The following is a 16,184-nucleotide window of genomic DNA, read 5'->3' as shown; positions in this document are numbered from 1 at the left end:
TGTTTACTATGCTCACTTATGCTCATTACCCCTTTGTTCGCTCTCACATTCTCTCTCTGTTTATTTTCATTTAATACATATGCAACTTAAGCATCTGCATTCCTATGTCAATTTTGCCATGTAGGACAAGCTAAAAGATGCAAATTGCATACAGATGTTGAATGTCATATTACTGGCTGATAATTTGACTTAGTGTAGGATTTCCAAAGGATGTCTCCAATGTAGCGGGGCAAGATTTTCACCCACACCTGTTTAGCAGTCTACAGGTTGATAGGGCACTGCTAGGCAGTGGCACCTGTCTGGACATTTGTTATCAGAAGTGGTTGTTCAAGAAGCTTGGTCAAAGGAGTGTTCCCAGTCGGAGAGTTTGAGGACTCAGATAACATATTTTTAGGTCATAACTTTACTTTACTTGCTCTATAGATTGCTTCTGCCCCCCAGGGGTGAAAGCTAGTACTGCAATGTGCCTCTCGTTTAATAAAATGTTAAATAGTTTGTTTCCATACTTGGTCTCTCTAATAATAAAATGGGTGTTTTTTGCTATTGTGGTGACCATTGTCGGCCAGAGGAGGATGGGCCTCCCTTTTGAGTCTTGGTTCCTCTCAAGGTTCGTTCCTCATGCTCTAGGGAGTTTTTCCTTGCCACTGTCACCCTTGGCTTGCTCACTGGGCTGTTGTGACAACAGATGTTGTAAAAAGTGCTATATAAATACGTTATATTAATACATGATATCACTTTGACTTTTTGGTTTATTTGTTTGTTTTTTGATGGTGGAGTGGCTTAGACTTTTTTTTTTTTGTTATAGCTTGGGGGACTGTATTTGCTGGCTAACCTCTGCTAGAATATAAAAAGTTTCTGTTTATGTCATGCTTTCTGTGTGTGTGTGTGTGTGTGTGTGTGTGTGTTGGTTTACAGCTCTACCGTGCATCTGTGCTTTTTGAAACATTACGGCATGAGGCACAGCACAGCTCCGACTACAAACTTTCCCTCTTCGACCTGCAGACTTCATCATATGAGGCTCTCCAGAGAGTCCTCGTCAGCCTGGGTGAGAGCACGTTTCCGTCTTCTTCTTTCTCCTTCAGTTCTCACTTTCTGCTTCACTTTATCATGTGTTTACTTTTGCAATTCTCTTCCATCTATTCTCTCTTTCTTTCCCTTCCTCTTGGTGTGTTTGGCAGTACCGGTTTCATTGCTGGTAGAATGAATAAAATTTGAACTCTCTCTCTCTCTCTCTCTCTCTCTCTCTCTCTCTCTCTCTCCCTCTTCCTCTCCCTGTCTCTCTCATATAGGTCGTTATGATGAGGCACTTGCAGTAGCAGAGCGAGGTCGCACTCGTGCATTTGCAGACCTGCTGGTGGAGAGGCAGACAGGGCAGTATGACACTGATCCATACAACCCTGTCACAGTGGAGCACATCCTGGATGCAGTTAATAAGCAAAGAGCCTTCATCCTCTACTTCTCAATGGCTGCTGGCTACCTATACAGCTGGCTTCTCGCCCCAGGAGCAGGTGTGTGTGTGTGTGTGTGGGGGGGGGGGGGGGGGGGTGCTGAAAACAGGTATTTTTATCATTGTGGGAAACATATGTTGTTATATGACATAAAAATATATATTTTACATAATTTTGAGGGATTTTGTCTATGAATTTGTTTTATGTGTATTTATTTAATATTTTGTTTATGCAAGTGCTCACATGCTAAATTTGATTGATATTGAACAAATCATATCAGACACAAATGGCTTCTGCGTGTGCCTAAATGCACACACACACACACACACACACACACACACACACACACACACACACACACACACAAGCTCACGATTTCACACATGCCACACCTTCTACAGCTGCCTCTTCAAGGGTATGAGGAGAATTTAAAAGAGTTTTGATAGTGCCACCTGCCACTCTTTAGTTTGGCTGGCACCTTGGCCACATGATCACACAGTGTGGGTGTGTAGATGTGTGTGTGTTTCTATTTCAAAGTATTCCTCTGTGACTTAATAAAATAATATTATAATCAGATCAAATAAAGATAAATGTTACTAATAAACCAATGAACAATCCACTCAGTCAGAGTAATATATTGTAAATGATAATAAATCATCATTAATGTTACACCAAAACACAATGATAAACTCATTAAGATAATTAAAGTTGGTATCACAATGAATAAATATGTATTTTTCTTCCTGGCTCCTTAGTGCAGCTTGATGTAATGTATGTACTTGTACCCAGGACTGTCCCAAACACCTGCTCTTTTCTCCTCTCTCCCTTTTTGTCTTTTTGTCTCCTCCTACTTTTAGACCTCCCCACCCCACCCCCCCACCACCCAATCCCCATGCTGGCCAGATGGTGTGCTCCAAGCGCTAATTATGTTTTATTCGCTCCTGATTGGTTGATTCATTTATTTCAGCAGATGCTTCCATGCAAGCCTTCTCTCTGTCATACCCTCTTTGTTTACATTTAGCGGGGTGTGTGTGTGTGTGTGTGTGTGTGTGTGTGTGTGTGTGTGTGTGTGTGTGTGTGTGTGTGTGTGTGTGTGTGTGTGTGTGTGTGTGTGTGTATGTGTGTATGTGTCTGTCTGTCTGTCTGTCTGTCCATCTCTCTAGAAGTAGTAGTCTTTGTCCTCTCTACATATGTATATTTTGTTTGGGTTCCAGCACTGTAAGCTTTATATATCTGTGTTCATGAATGTGAATGAGAGAGCTGTCTCTAAGCCTTTTTAGTGTTCTTTAGTCTCTCCTAAAGGCAAAAAGGTGAAGATTGTGAGTGTGTGTGTGTCTTTCAGTTTAAATATGAAATCTTGCTTGGTAAATCCAGGTGAAAAACCCTCCCAATTCTTCTTCAGGGATTGTGAAGTTCCATGAGGTGTTCCTAGGAGAGGGCATGTCAGAAGGAGATCCAGAGTTCCAAGAGGGTGGAGGTATATCTTGTGGAGTCTCCTCTTTGGAGCAGTACATCTGCAGTGCTCGTGAGGCTCTGGGAGTGGAGTCCTGCTGCAGCAGGTACAGCTAGCAGAGCTCCACCCACGATACAGAGTCACACCTCAAACTCCAGTCTCTAGTCTGTTGATTGCACTTTCTCTCACATGACACTAATTCCACTAGTTCAACACTATAGTGTATGACATTTTTATTTTGTGGCAAGGGGCAAACACATTCCTCTGATTTACCTCATAAGAGGAGCACTGAGATGTGAGCCTTGAGGGTTTGGGTCACACTGGCTCTACAGAACCATCTGCAGCAGGATGCTCAGCAGTTCTCTTTCTGCTGTGCAAGAGACCACTAAACAGCCAGTTTATTCCAAATTGCCTGCAGATTTGTATGAAAATTAAATTAGCTATTCTAGTAGCCCTAGTGCAGTGTTCAAGCTTCCCTGCATTTCACTCATAGCATTCTGCTGACATTCCCACTTCACTCGTTTAAATGAATGCCGAGCAAAGCACCATTAGTAATAGCTGTATCACACACACACTCTGATGCACTGGCAGCTTGTCCAGGATTGGTTCCTGCCTTGTGCCCTGTGTGCTCTGCCCTGCAAAACTGTGAAATGGATTAAATGAACACATGCGCGCGCACACACACACACACACACACACACACACACACACACACACACACACACACGACATATGCGCACACTCACATATGCACACATACATACACACGTTTTCCTATTCAGTACTTTTAGTTTCTTTTCATAACTTGTGTGAATCTAGCATATAACTGGACCTTTTTTAAAAGTTTCTTGGACCCTTTCAAGTTTTCCATATTTTTGTATGCCTCAGACTCATCATAAAATGGATATTTTCCCCTATCAGTTTACACACAATACTCCACAATACCAAAGCAAAATTGTTTTTGTTGTTTTTTTAAAACCTATTAAAGGTTATAGATTGAAATATCACATTTATATGTATTACGATAGTTGCTCTGGTGCATCCTATCTATCAGAAATGCTTTTAGCACTTTACTGGAGTCCAGGTTTGCCTAACTGAATTCACTGGGTGTAATTAGGAAAGGCACATAGTTGTGTGTATATAAAGTCTTACAATTGATAGTGTATGTCACATTGAAAACCAAGCCATGAGGTTTAAAGAATTTTCTATAGACCTGTGAGACAGGAATGTATGGAGGCACAGATACAAGAACATTTCTCCAGCATTGAAAGTGTCCAAGAGCACAGTAGCCTCCATTATTCTCAAATGGACGAAGTTTAGCACCATCGACAGTCTTCCTGGAACTAGCTGCCCAGCCACACTGAGTATTCAGCGACCAAAGGCCTTGGTCAGACAGATAACCAACAGTTTAGTGGTCACCGTGAAGGAGAACCAGAGTTCCATTGTGGAGATTTGAAATTTTTAGAATCACAACCATCAACGTAGTACTCCACCAATCAGGCCTTTATGGTAGGGTGGCCAGATGGAAGCTATTTTTCACTAAAAGGTGCATTAAAGCATGCTGTGATTTTGCTGAAATACACCTGAACAATACTCAGACCATGAGAAATAAGAGTCTCTGCTCAAATATCATGAAGATTAAACTCTTGGGCCTCAATTCCCAGCGGACTGAGGAAATCAGACACTGAGAATGATCTCATCAATACCATCCCTACAGTCCAGCACAGTGGTGTATCATGTTGTGGGGATGATTTCTGTGACAGGGACTGGGAGACTAGTCATGGAGGAAAAATGGATGCAGAAACTACAGCAATCCTAGGTGAACCAATGTGTCCAAGATCTCAGGTTGGGGAGAGGGTTTACAGTTCAACAAGACAATCATCTGAAGTATACTGCTAGGAGATCACAGAAGTGGCTTCAGGAAAACTCTGTAAAAGTCCTGGGGTGGCCCAGCCAGAGTCTCCAGTCTCTCTGGACAGACTTGAACATGGCTGTGCACTGACACTGTCCCCAGCCAACTTGAATGAGGTTGAAAGGTTCTGTCATGAAGAATAGGAGAACCTTCCAAGAGAAGTGTGAGCCAAGCTTGTAAGTTCATTCCCAAGAAGACTTGAGGCACTTCAACCAAAACTAAGTGCAGGGTGTGGATACTTATTTAAATACACTATTTCGTTTTTTCTTTTTTTTAATATATTTTTATAACACATTTCAAAAACCTGTTTTTGCTTTGTTGTTGTGGAGAAAAATAATGAGCTGAATCCATTTTAAAACCATTTTAGACTGATGCACAAAAATGTGCACTCTATAGCATTGCAACATGAGAGGGAGAGAGAGAGTGTGTGTGTGTGTGTGTGTGTGTGTGTGTGTGTGTGTGTGTGTGTGTGTGTGTGTGTGTGTGTGTGTGTGTGTGTGTGTGTGTGTGTGTGTTTGTTTGTGTGTGTTGTGAGCAGCTGAAGTATCCATTTCATACCCCTTGATGGTTGGCTGGATCTGACAAGAAAAACTGAGACTGAAAATAGTAGGAGATGTTTTACACGGGTTCTCATGGCTGGGATCACAAAGTGCAGTAGTTGTGATATCAGCAGGTGTAGGTAGTTGCGATCCTATGCTGACTAGTGTAGATCGAAACCACAGTGTGAAAGGGAAACTTTTATTCACCCACTGTTTTTTGGAGCCTTTTAGCTGGAGAAAGAAGTTCTCTTTTTCTGATGAAATCAGGAATTTAAAATGTGAAGGATATTGGGAGACCTTTACAGAGTTACACCTCTGTTTATGATGCTTGGTAAAGACCCATTGTCTATCAACATTTCCTAAGCTGCTTCCACATCAAATAAAAACATGCATTCTTCATCACTGTGCACTGGAAAAGTCGCAATACAGACATTGCAGCAGAACCCTTTTAAATATATGTTTGCTCTTTCCCCATTCTCCCTGTCTCTCTGTGTCTGTGTCTTCATGTCTCCAAGAGGGTGCTCGGACAGTGACACAGCAAGCCAAGCAGGAGATCTGCTTAATCAACAGTTTGAGGAGCTCAGTATCAAAACCTCTGGCTTTCTGCGCATGGTGTCTAGAAACAACCAACTCAACAGGTGAAGGGGTGTGTGTGTGTGTGAGAGAGAGAGAGAATGAGGATGTACTGTGCAGATACGCTTCTCACGTATCTATACATCTTTTGTTCCTGGGATCTGCCACACAATCACATCCCCTAGTGCTCCGATTACCACAGGAACCACTGTTGCCTTTACCTTCCATGTCTTTTCTAGCTCTTCTCTCAGTCCTTGGTATTTCTTGACCTTTTCGTGTTCCATGTTTCTGATGTTGCTATCACTTGGGATTGCCACATCTATAACCACAGCCCTCTTCTGCTGTTTGTCCATCACTAGTATGTCCAGTTGGTTAGCCATTACCATTTTGTCTGTATCTGAAAATCCCACAGGATCTTAGCTTGGTCATTCTCCACCACCTTTGGTGGTGTATTCCACTTCCAGCCCGTACTCAGCACAGATGTTTCTGTTTAATATACCAGCCACTTGGTTGTGGTGTCCCATGTACGCCCTGCCTGCTAACATCTTGCATCCCGCTGTTATGTGCTGGATTTTCTCGGGGGCATCTTTGCACAGCATCTGGTGTCCTGTCTGGTGTGGTAGATCCCAGTATTTGGTGATCTCCAATGTGGCCCCTTAGGCAAGATCTTTTACACTACCCGACTAAAACACTGGCTAAGACGTTGCCCGGGTCAACAAGGTCTACATCAGATGTTGTGTATATGGTCCAATCCATGATTCTCATGGACGAGAGTGGAGAATAGAGGAATGTTGGAATGCTACTACACAAGCAAGCCCAGTGCGCTATATACACACACTCACCCACTCTAAGACTCTAGAGCCAATTTGTAATCCCTTTATTAAGAGTATAAATCCCTACAGTAATTGATGTGAAATTAATCCTCTGTAATTAATCTTCTGTAATGAGAAACAGATGAGACTCACTTTTAATCTGAAAAGGACTTTTCTAGAACATTAGTCATCATCTGAGGAAAAGGCATTTATTTGGATGTTTGTTTGTAGCCCCACACTACCATCATGTGGTCATATTGTGTTTTTACAGATTATACAACTTCATTTTTCCTTTTGAAAAAAGTCTGTGTATGTTTATATCACTGGATTATTGATACGTAGATGGCACCTAAACATCATAACTTCTTTTTGTCTGGTTCTTGCAGGAGTTGTCCAAGTATGACCAGTCTTTACAGTAACCCTATGTCTCCAGTCAAAGATGGCCATACCACGCCCCATCTTGCCAGCAGTGCCTCAAATAAACCTCCACTGCGGACCCTGTATGACCTCCTCATTGGACCCATGGAGGGGGTGTGTGCTTATCTTCGTGCCCACCCATTTTACTGTGTTGTTAAATTTGTTACATCAGTACAAATGTCAGTAGGCCACAAACACTGATTATTCAGTGTGAATTAAACAATGGTAGTGTGACTCAGCGTATCTTTAAATATTTCAGTAATTAAATGCGTGAACTATTTTGCTCATGATCTACTATACATATCTTTACTCCATTCTGCACCATTCTTTGCTGCACATTGGTTTGAGTCAAGAATTAAGCATTAATAATCAGCATTAGAGATTTTATTAAGATAACTCAAATTTATATCTTTGTATCTGCTTGTTATTGTCTCCTTTTGATAGCACTGTCTTCATATTCTTCAGTTTATTTAAGAATCTCTCTCTCTCTCTCTCTCTCTCTCTCTCTCTCTCTCTCTCTCTCTCTCTCTCTCTCTCTCTCTCTCTCTCTCAGGGTCTGATGCACTCCACTGGGCCAGTGGGCAGACACAGACAGCTGGTTCTGGTTCTGGAAGGAGACTTATATCTCATCCCCTTTGCCCTTCTGAAAGGGAGCTCTTCTAATGAGTACCTGTATGAGCGTTTCAGCCTCCTCGCCGTGCCCTCCCTTCACAGCTTGGCCGCTGGTACCAAGGTAAGCCCAATCCATAGCACCCCCACCGTGTCTTCTTGCACCACTCTGAAAGCCACTCTCCAATATAAAAGCTATAAAGTAAATTTCAACACTTTCTGTCACAGTGCATGGTAAATGCTAACATGGCGGAATAGAACTGAGCATCTCATTTGGGATAACTACTCATCCACCTGTCATCCGTGATTTCCTCCACCAAGGCTACATCCCGGCATGCTGCTACCCCACCCTGCGGCGCCCTGGGCATGGCAGCTGTGGTGGGCAACCCTCTCCTTCCGCCCGCTGCCATGGACCGCTGGCTGTGGGGCCCCATGCCCTCAGCCGAAGAGGAAGCCTGCATGGTGGCCGGCCTGCTGGGCTGTCAGCCCCTCACGGGACCGGCTGCCACCAAGGAACATGTGGTCAGTGCTCTCAGTCAGGCCGAGTGTGCCCACTTTGCCACGCACATCTCCTGGAGACTGGCAGCCTTGGTGCTGGCACCCAGCCACCACGATGGGAGTGCAGGAGATGGAGGAAGAGGAGCAGGAGGAAGCAAGGGTTCGTTTGGAAGCAACTGCGTGGTTCCCGATGATGGGAGTGATGTGGAGAGCGTGTGCGACACGCCACCGCTGCAGGAGATGCTGCTATCAGCAGCGGACATTTTGGGTTTGAGGCTGCCAGTTAAACTGGTGGTGCTGGGGTAAGAAGGGACATTTCTGGGTAAACTTTCTTTACTGTTACACAGAAAAACACTGAAACGCATGCTTTGCACACTAAAAGACAGCGTTTTAACTTATTTAAATTGAATTGACCTGATATGAAATGGAACCGACCTGATATAAAGGTTAGAAAGGTTTTTATTGGTCGCAATGAACATATTCCTTAAAAAGGTCTATTAGCATGGATACAGCCATTGAAATGAGGACTATAAGAAAGAAATGGTTGAAAGTAAATCTGAAAATGGGTTTAATTTCAAAACCAGGAAGTACGTGTGCACAAGGCTTTTGAGTGGTGTTACATTTAATTTCCAGTCTAACCTGTCTTTTTGTCACAGCTCCCACCAAGAGTCGAGCAGTAGGGTGACAGCTGATGGTGTGGTGGGTCTGACACGGGCCTTCCTGGCTGCGGGTGTCCAGTGTGTGCTGGTCTCCTTGTGGCCCGTACCTGGAGCTGCATCCAAAGTATTTATTCATACCTTCTACTTGGCTTTGCTCAATGGAGCCAAAGCCAGTGTGGCTCTCACTGAAGCCATGAAGAGTGTTCAAGGAAGTCAGCAGTACTCCCATCCTTCTAACTGGGCAGGTCTGTGTCAAAACTAGAGTATCCATAATGACCAACTAAACATGTAAAGTGGCACTTTACAGATAAGAGTTAAGAGCTATATTGCGAGAGACTATACCCACAAATTAGGTTTACAAAAGTTTAAGTTTGGAAAATATACCTAAGCAAGTCTTTTTTTAGATACAGTATGTGCATATAGCATGAGTAAAAATATTTTTGGCATTATACATTGAATTTATTCATGAACATTGCACATTTCTGTGTGGTTTTGTCTCTCAGGCTTCATGTTGATTGGGAGTGATGTGAAACTGAACAGCCCCTCGTCCCTGATTGGCCAGGCTCTCTCTGAAATTCTCCAGAATCCAGACAAGGCCAGAGATGCCCTGAGGGTCCTACTGCACCTGGTGAGTCGCATGCCCTGCACGTACACATGTGCACGTACATGCATGCACACACATACACATGTGCACATACATGCACGCACACACACGTACACACACATACACACACACACACACACACACACTAACACATATACATACACACAAACCCCAGCATAGTGGGGAATATAAATATGTGGCACATGTGGCAGACAAGAGGCACCTGTGCATACCTGTGGAAGTCTCTTTAGACATGTTACCAAACCTCTTAGGGAAGCACTGTTTCCTACACACCGATGAGTCCAGACAGCATGGCAGTTCATTGCTTCTGTCTCTCCTCCACTTCCCTTTTGCCCTCGCTCAGGTAGAGAAGTCTCTTCAACGCATTCAGAGTGGCCAGCGCAACTCCATGTACACATCCCAGCAGAGTGTGGAGAATAAGGTGGGGGGGGTTCCGGGGTGGCAGGCCCTGCTGACTGCCGTGGGCTTCCGGCTGGACCTGGCTGGCACGGGTGTCCCTGCTGCCGTCTTCTTCCCCATGAGCGACCCAGGCGACCGGCTACAGCAGTGCAGCTCCACTCTGCAGTCACTACTAGGTACAAAGGACGAGTTCCCTAACTCCTGACTCCAGACCATTTTTATTTGCTGATGCAAAATGCTGATAGCTGGATAACTGATCTTAAATCAGCGGCATCGGTTCCTGTTTCCATTACAGGTCTTCCACCTGCAGCTCTGCAAGCACTCTGCAAAGTAGTTATTGCTTCTGAGGCAGGAGAGCAGCTTATTAATAAGGTGAGTTACTGCAGATAAGAGTCTTTACTGACCTCACCTGTTAGATAAGCTTAACAGACTTTGCTGACCTCACCTGTCAGGGTGTTGTCTTTTTGTAAGAGAATACACCTTTACATAACATCTCAAAGATAGGATCTTTTGTTTTTTCTCACTACTATAGTACATTTCTGCAAACTAAGATCAGTAGAACAGTAGTAGTTGGTAGTCAATAGTACAACCATGATGTAGATCTATTTGTGTTGATTTTACATAAAACTCAAAACTACAAAGTCACTGTAATAGAGTTTCATCCTAGAAATTAGTTTGTTTTTATATAAAAACAATGCAACTAGTTTTGTTTGTTCTTAGATAAATAAGTACAGTTACATAGAATTATATATTTCAACATATTTCATATTTGTTCACAATTCAGTATATTAATTATTCCAGTAAATAGAAGTTTTTATACCTAAACATCTTTATAATTTGTCATTAATTGTGCAATCTAGAGTATCAATGTATATATGCGTAAATTAAATATAAGGGTCTATTGCATTGAAAGTGCATTTGTGTGCCAAGAAAGATAATAATAAATGATACCTTTACATGTTTTACAGATCTGATAAGTGCTTTTTATTAAAGGTCTTATAAGAGCAGTTTGCATCAATTAAATAATTATGGTAACTGTGAAAATTCTGTGAATGTCTCATTGATGATTAATCAGTTAGTATAAACTTTGACTTTTTTTCAGAATTATGTTTCAATAAGTTTTTCTCAGATTGCTTAACACATTTCTGCTGACAAAGGCTGTATGCTTAGAACAATTAAAATTATCATCAGCACACAATTCCCCTCTAAAGGCTAAAGGTGAGAAATGAGAAAGAAAATGACTCGTGCTGTTCACAGTATGGCACCTGAGACAGATGCAAGATGCCGCACTGTCCAGCATTAGGTCGGAGAATGTTCGTTTTGCAATGATTGCCAAACTCAACATCACAAATGACTTGAAAGGCATATTAATAAAATACTTAATATTTACCACTGAATATAAAGATTCACTGTTTTCTACATTAATTGTCCTATTAATTAATCAAAATCACTCATTTCAGCAAATCCAGTGATGGTGGTCCACATGCTTTGTTATAATTTGATTTGTTTAGAACACTACCAAATTCTGGTACATGTGCAGAAGCATCTCTACTTTCTGTATTAATTAAATATTCTGTATGAAAAGCCTGTATTTAAATGCATCCTCTGTCTATCTCTCCCTGTCTCCCTGACTGCAGGCTGTAAAGAACATTGTTGGAATGGTAAGTAGTCTTTCTTTAGCCCTAGAAACCTTCTTGGAACTGATTTAACTAGTTCTTCTTAATTTCCCTTTGAAAGACATGCCTGTCTCACCACCATTAGACTAAACTGACATCTGAGTGCCTTTCAAATTGTACTGTTTTCTGAGACTTTAAATGACATGATGTATCATGTGCGATGGCAGGCTGATGTAATGAAGACATCATTTGTTTTAAGATGTCTGCCTAGATTTGGACTTTTTTTGACTTTGAGCCTCAATGGTCCTATAGAAGTCCTGTAGCCTTAGTCCTATAGTAAAATACAAAGTATTCTGTGTAATATATGTTCATGTTGACCAACTGCATGTGAATACAAAAATATGTGCAAACATGAACAATTATAGATACAATTACAGATGCCTTTGATTGTAAACGTCCCAACGTTGGGATTAAGGAAACAGCAAACAAACATTTTTGGTGTAATATGGAAAAACAAAGAAATCTCTGTTTTTTGATTGAAGTTCATCTCCTAAAGAGGAGTATTCTTTGGAGACCTGTATAAAGGAGGCCCCGCCTTCCTCTCAACCTCAACTAAACTGGAAGGGAGTAGAAAGGGAATAGAAACAGGCAAAGAAAAATTCAGCGATGGCAATGAGATTCAAATAAAAACTCTTCCTCAGGCATCAATTTTTTTTGTGTGTATTATTTGTATTATGATTCCCTTACAAATATCTCACTCATATCTTGTTCACATTAGCTCAAACTTTTTCCTTTGGTGTTCTCATCATATGCAGCTCCATCAAGTCCTGCTTCAGCTGCAGGCAGGGGAGAAGGAGCAGGATTTTTCCTTGTTCCCCATCCAGGTGTCTGTAAGTGTCCAGCTATGGCGACTGCCAGGATGCCATGAGTTTCTTGCCGCACTGGGTGAGTTAGTGTGACACTGATCTGCTTCAAATGTTTGGTGTTTTTTTTTTTACAACTTTTGAAAAAAAAAATTTTAACTAATTAAATTTTGTTGTGCCACTGGTTGCACAAATTTAGGATTTGATCTATGTGAAGTGGGACAGGAAGACGTTGTTCTGAAGACAGGAAAGCAGGCGAGCCGCCGCACCGTGCACTTTGCCCTCCAGTCTCTAATGGCAGTCTTTGGTAAGGGGCACTAGAACATCATAACTGACAGAGTTATAGTGCTATACTTAAATCTGCATCACTTCAGCACAGACATTCTTCATGTTATGTTTGATATGTTTTTACATGGCCCTTCAACTTTTAGAGTTTGTTGTGACAGCTTTTTTCAGTCTACTTACTTACTGTCACACTTCCCTGATCATTCTGTCCTAGACTCAACAGAACTTCCCAAGCGTCTGAGCCTGGACAGCTCATCTTCCCTAGAGTCACTCGCCTCAGCTCAGTCTGTCTCCAATCCTCTGCCTCTTGGCTGTCCAAACATGCCCTTCTCTACCCACTGTCCTGACAGCTTGGCTTTAGATGCCATATCTGTGTACAGCTTAAGCTCTGTTGCTTCTTCTATGAGCTTTGTGTCTAAGTCTGAAAGTGACTTTCTGGGCCAAAGACGTGGTGGTGGTTTGACTTCCTCCCTCTCTACTAATAAACAACCACACAGTGTTTGGCGTAGTCGATCCTCACCTCATGCTGCAATGACAGGCAGCATGATGGTACGAGGAGATGAGGAGGAATACGAGGGCTTCTCCATTATTAGCAATGAGCCATTGAGTGGCCATTGTGACTCGCTACCTCTGCCCCGGGGTCATGGTCAGAGACGCCGCCTCTGTCACGGTGGGAGGAATGGGATTGGTGGCTATGTCTCAAACTCAAGTACAGGACAAGAGTACAATGTGTCCATCTCTTCAAAAGGAAGTGTCAGCACTCCCACCTCTCCACTCAAGGCAAACTTGATTCCCAGTCCAAACTCCTCTTTCCAGAAGGTTGGGAAAGTGAGCAGTTCAGATACAGGTGAATCTGACCAGTCGAGCACCGAGACTGACAGCACAGTCAAGTCCCAGGAACAGAAACCTGTATTGGCATCTCTGGATCCTCAGGAACTTGCTAAGAAGATTTTGGAGGAGACCCAGAGCCACCTCAAGGCTATGGGAGGCTTACAGAGAGGAGTAGCCGAGGGCATGGCCGCACCGGTCTCTACATCCCCCCTGAGCAGATGCTCAGCATTTCATTCTTCTGAGACTAGTGCATTTAGCCGACCAGGAAGCAGCACCAGCACTCGAGACTCATCCACCTGTCCCAAACCCCCTTCACGTTCCTCATCCCTCCAGAAGATCAGCTCTGGCTACAGTAGCCCTGCCACATCAGATACCTCTATGAAAGAGGGTGGACACCCCTCACCTACACTGGACAGTGTTGCACAGTTCAAGTTGAAGTACCCTCTTTATAGTGGTCACATACCTTGCTCTCCAAGTAATGTGTCCCCAAATTCAGGCCACCAGTCCCCGGCTGCCAGCACTCCATCCCCAGCCCTTTCCTATTCCTCCACTGGCTCCACTGGGTCAGGCCCAACAGATGCTGTTGAACTTGATCGCTTGAGCAGGGTTGTTATTGATGAGAAATTTCAAACGGTGCATAGTCATAAGACATTCTGGTCTAACACAGCGACCCAGCACCAACAACACACTGGTCCAGTAAAAAGACTTCGAGGTCCAGTAATGTCAACTAAGAAAGATGTGCTTGGCCTGCTTAACCTCTCACCACGTCACTGCTTGCCTGGAGATGGCCGAGATGTGGAGCTTTTGAAGGTGGGCCATCAATCTCTGGAAAGAGGGCCATGTAGTGGACATAATGATTCTAAAGCTCAGAAAGCTACACCATCACCCTCCATTTCCACACAAAGCAGCCCGGGTGGTCGGTCCTTACACTTACCCACTGGTAATGGTTACAAGTTCCTTCCATCTGGCAGGTTCTTCCCTTCATCGAAATGTTGATGCTTTTGTGGGAATCTTTTACACAACCTTTTCATGACTGCTTGCATGCGACTCCTGTAGGATGCTTTCTGACACTCTTGAGTTTGAAAAAAATTCATGCTCTTGTGAACCAAACAAACCTGTAACCTGTCTGGGGACTTTGAAATATAATTAATATATTTGGTGCTTCTGCCCTCAGCCACCACTGTGTATTTGAGACAGAAGACCTTATACTGTGCATATAAGTCAGGACCACTTAATTTTTGTGAGGGCCAAACAGAACTCACTTTTATTCTATTTGATTTTTACATAATATATTTGTATTGTTTATTATGATTGTTATTGATTGTTATCGTTATTATGTTTTGTAATTTAAATCAAATGTTTGTCAGTATTACACCTTTTTATAATTAAAAAAAGATGAAATCTTGTGAAAATGGAGAATGGGAACTGTATTTCATATTTTTCTTGAAATTGCAGACATTGAACCTCATCTCTTTGTTAAATGAGTATCTCGTCTAAAGCATGGTTTCTCTTCATATTCATTGTTAAGCACCAATTATGACTTTCTAGCCTAACTTTTTGAATAGACATTACTACTTAAGACTTTGTCATTTACCAGGAACTGTTTTAATTAAAAAAAAAAAATGTCTTCCACTCTGTCTTTGCTTTTTGCTATTATATATTTTTTTGCTGTAAATGAACTCACTTTTGCTTATGCCCTGGTACAAGTGTATCAGGGACAGCAGTGTTGCTGGAGACTTTACACATCATGGTCACACAGTTAAGAGTGGTCTTGCCATTCAAAAAGATCCAGCCATCAGAGGTCTTCTGGTAAGTAACTGACCACCAATGACCTACAATATTCTGCACAGATGTGCAAGGTCCTATTTTAGTACACCACTCAATTAGTGAGACAATTGTCATCATAAATATCATAATTAATCTCATGATTTTTATTTGTGTATTTTTCTGAATTTAAATATTTTTCATAAAAAGTGTTACATTTTTTTTCTCTGCACACATTTATACATGTTGCGCTTCTATTTCACATTTTTTTAAAATAGAACTGTTAATCCTTTAAATACTATTTTTAATATACACAGCACCCTAAAATGTCCAAATTAATTTAAAAAAATAATAATAACTAATAAATCCAGCCAGAAAACGGGGATCAAAGATACACTGAAAATTAGACTCAGCATATGCTAGGGTGTAATTAAGGTGATGTCATAATAAATATTTATGATCGAAGGAATATGCACTTTTTAGGACTAAAAAGGGGAAAGCTTAAATCGTACCAAAATTTCTTTCAATTTGTAAAAACAAATTAATAAAAATATACTAACTGCATCTAAATATCTATGGATGGTAGAATTTCAAGTGTATATCTTATACGTCAGGCCTTATTGTAAATACTGTATTTCTGACGAAAGACCTGGTCCTTCTCCAGTCTATGTCCTGCAGAGGACGTAGCCCTATTGGTTATTTTTATTTGTGCTTTAAGGAATTTGCATTCATAGTGCTCATAGACTCATATGACACCATGTTGTTAAATTAAACAAATATAGAAAGGTTGTTGCTAACATTCCAGTGGGACAACATTTAGGAAGACCTGGGATCTAGAATAGTGATTTACTGTTCCCATATTACAATTTTAGAAGGAAAAA

At 41.9% G+C, this 16,184-nt stretch overlaps 1 protein-coding gene across 1 annotated transcript in view; it reads left to right on the top strand.

Annotated features, from left to right (window-relative positions):
* The window catches only part of LOC113589087 (tetratricopeptide repeat protein 28-like), a 105,189-nt gene extending 90,018 nt beyond the window's left edge, over positions 1-15,171 (top strand). Inside the window, exons 10-24 of the mRNA XM_035529946.2 lie at positions 916-1,045; positions 1,290-1,508; positions 2,851-3,007; positions 5,868-5,990; positions 7,124-7,268; positions 7,708-7,887; positions 8,085-8,563; positions 8,918-9,165; positions 9,424-9,548; positions 9,889-10,120; positions 10,240-10,316; positions 11,582-11,605; positions 12,376-12,505; positions 12,623-12,730; positions 12,923-15,171. Coding sequence (XP_035385839.2) covers positions 916-1,045; positions 1,290-1,508; positions 2,851-3,007; positions 5,868-5,990; positions 7,124-7,268; positions 7,708-7,887; positions 8,085-8,563; positions 8,918-9,165; positions 9,424-9,548; positions 9,889-10,120; positions 10,240-10,316; positions 11,582-11,605; positions 12,376-12,505; positions 12,623-12,730; positions 12,923-14,535 — 3,990 coding nt within the window. The 3' untranslated portion in view covers positions 14,536-15,171. The remainder of the gene's footprint in view (positions 1-915; positions 1,046-1,289; positions 1,509-2,850; positions 3,008-5,867; positions 5,991-7,123; positions 7,269-7,707; positions 7,888-8,084; positions 8,564-8,917; positions 9,166-9,423; positions 9,549-9,888; positions 10,121-10,239; positions 10,317-11,581; positions 11,606-12,375; positions 12,506-12,622; positions 12,731-12,922) is intronic.
* Positions 15,172-16,184: the final 1,013 nt, after the last annotated feature.

The sequence above is a fragment of the Electrophorus electricus genome, chromosome 5 (assembly GCF_041902795.1).
Source record: "Electrophorus electricus isolate QZ-2024a chromosome 5, ASM4190279v1, whole genome shotgun sequence".
NCBI classification, from domain to species: Eukaryota; Metazoa; Chordata; class Actinopteri; order Gymnotiformes; family Gymnotidae; genus Electrophorus; species Electrophorus electricus.
The sequence above is the reverse complement of the archived record's forward strand: the minus strand, read 5'-3'. Positions and strand labels throughout refer to the sequence as shown.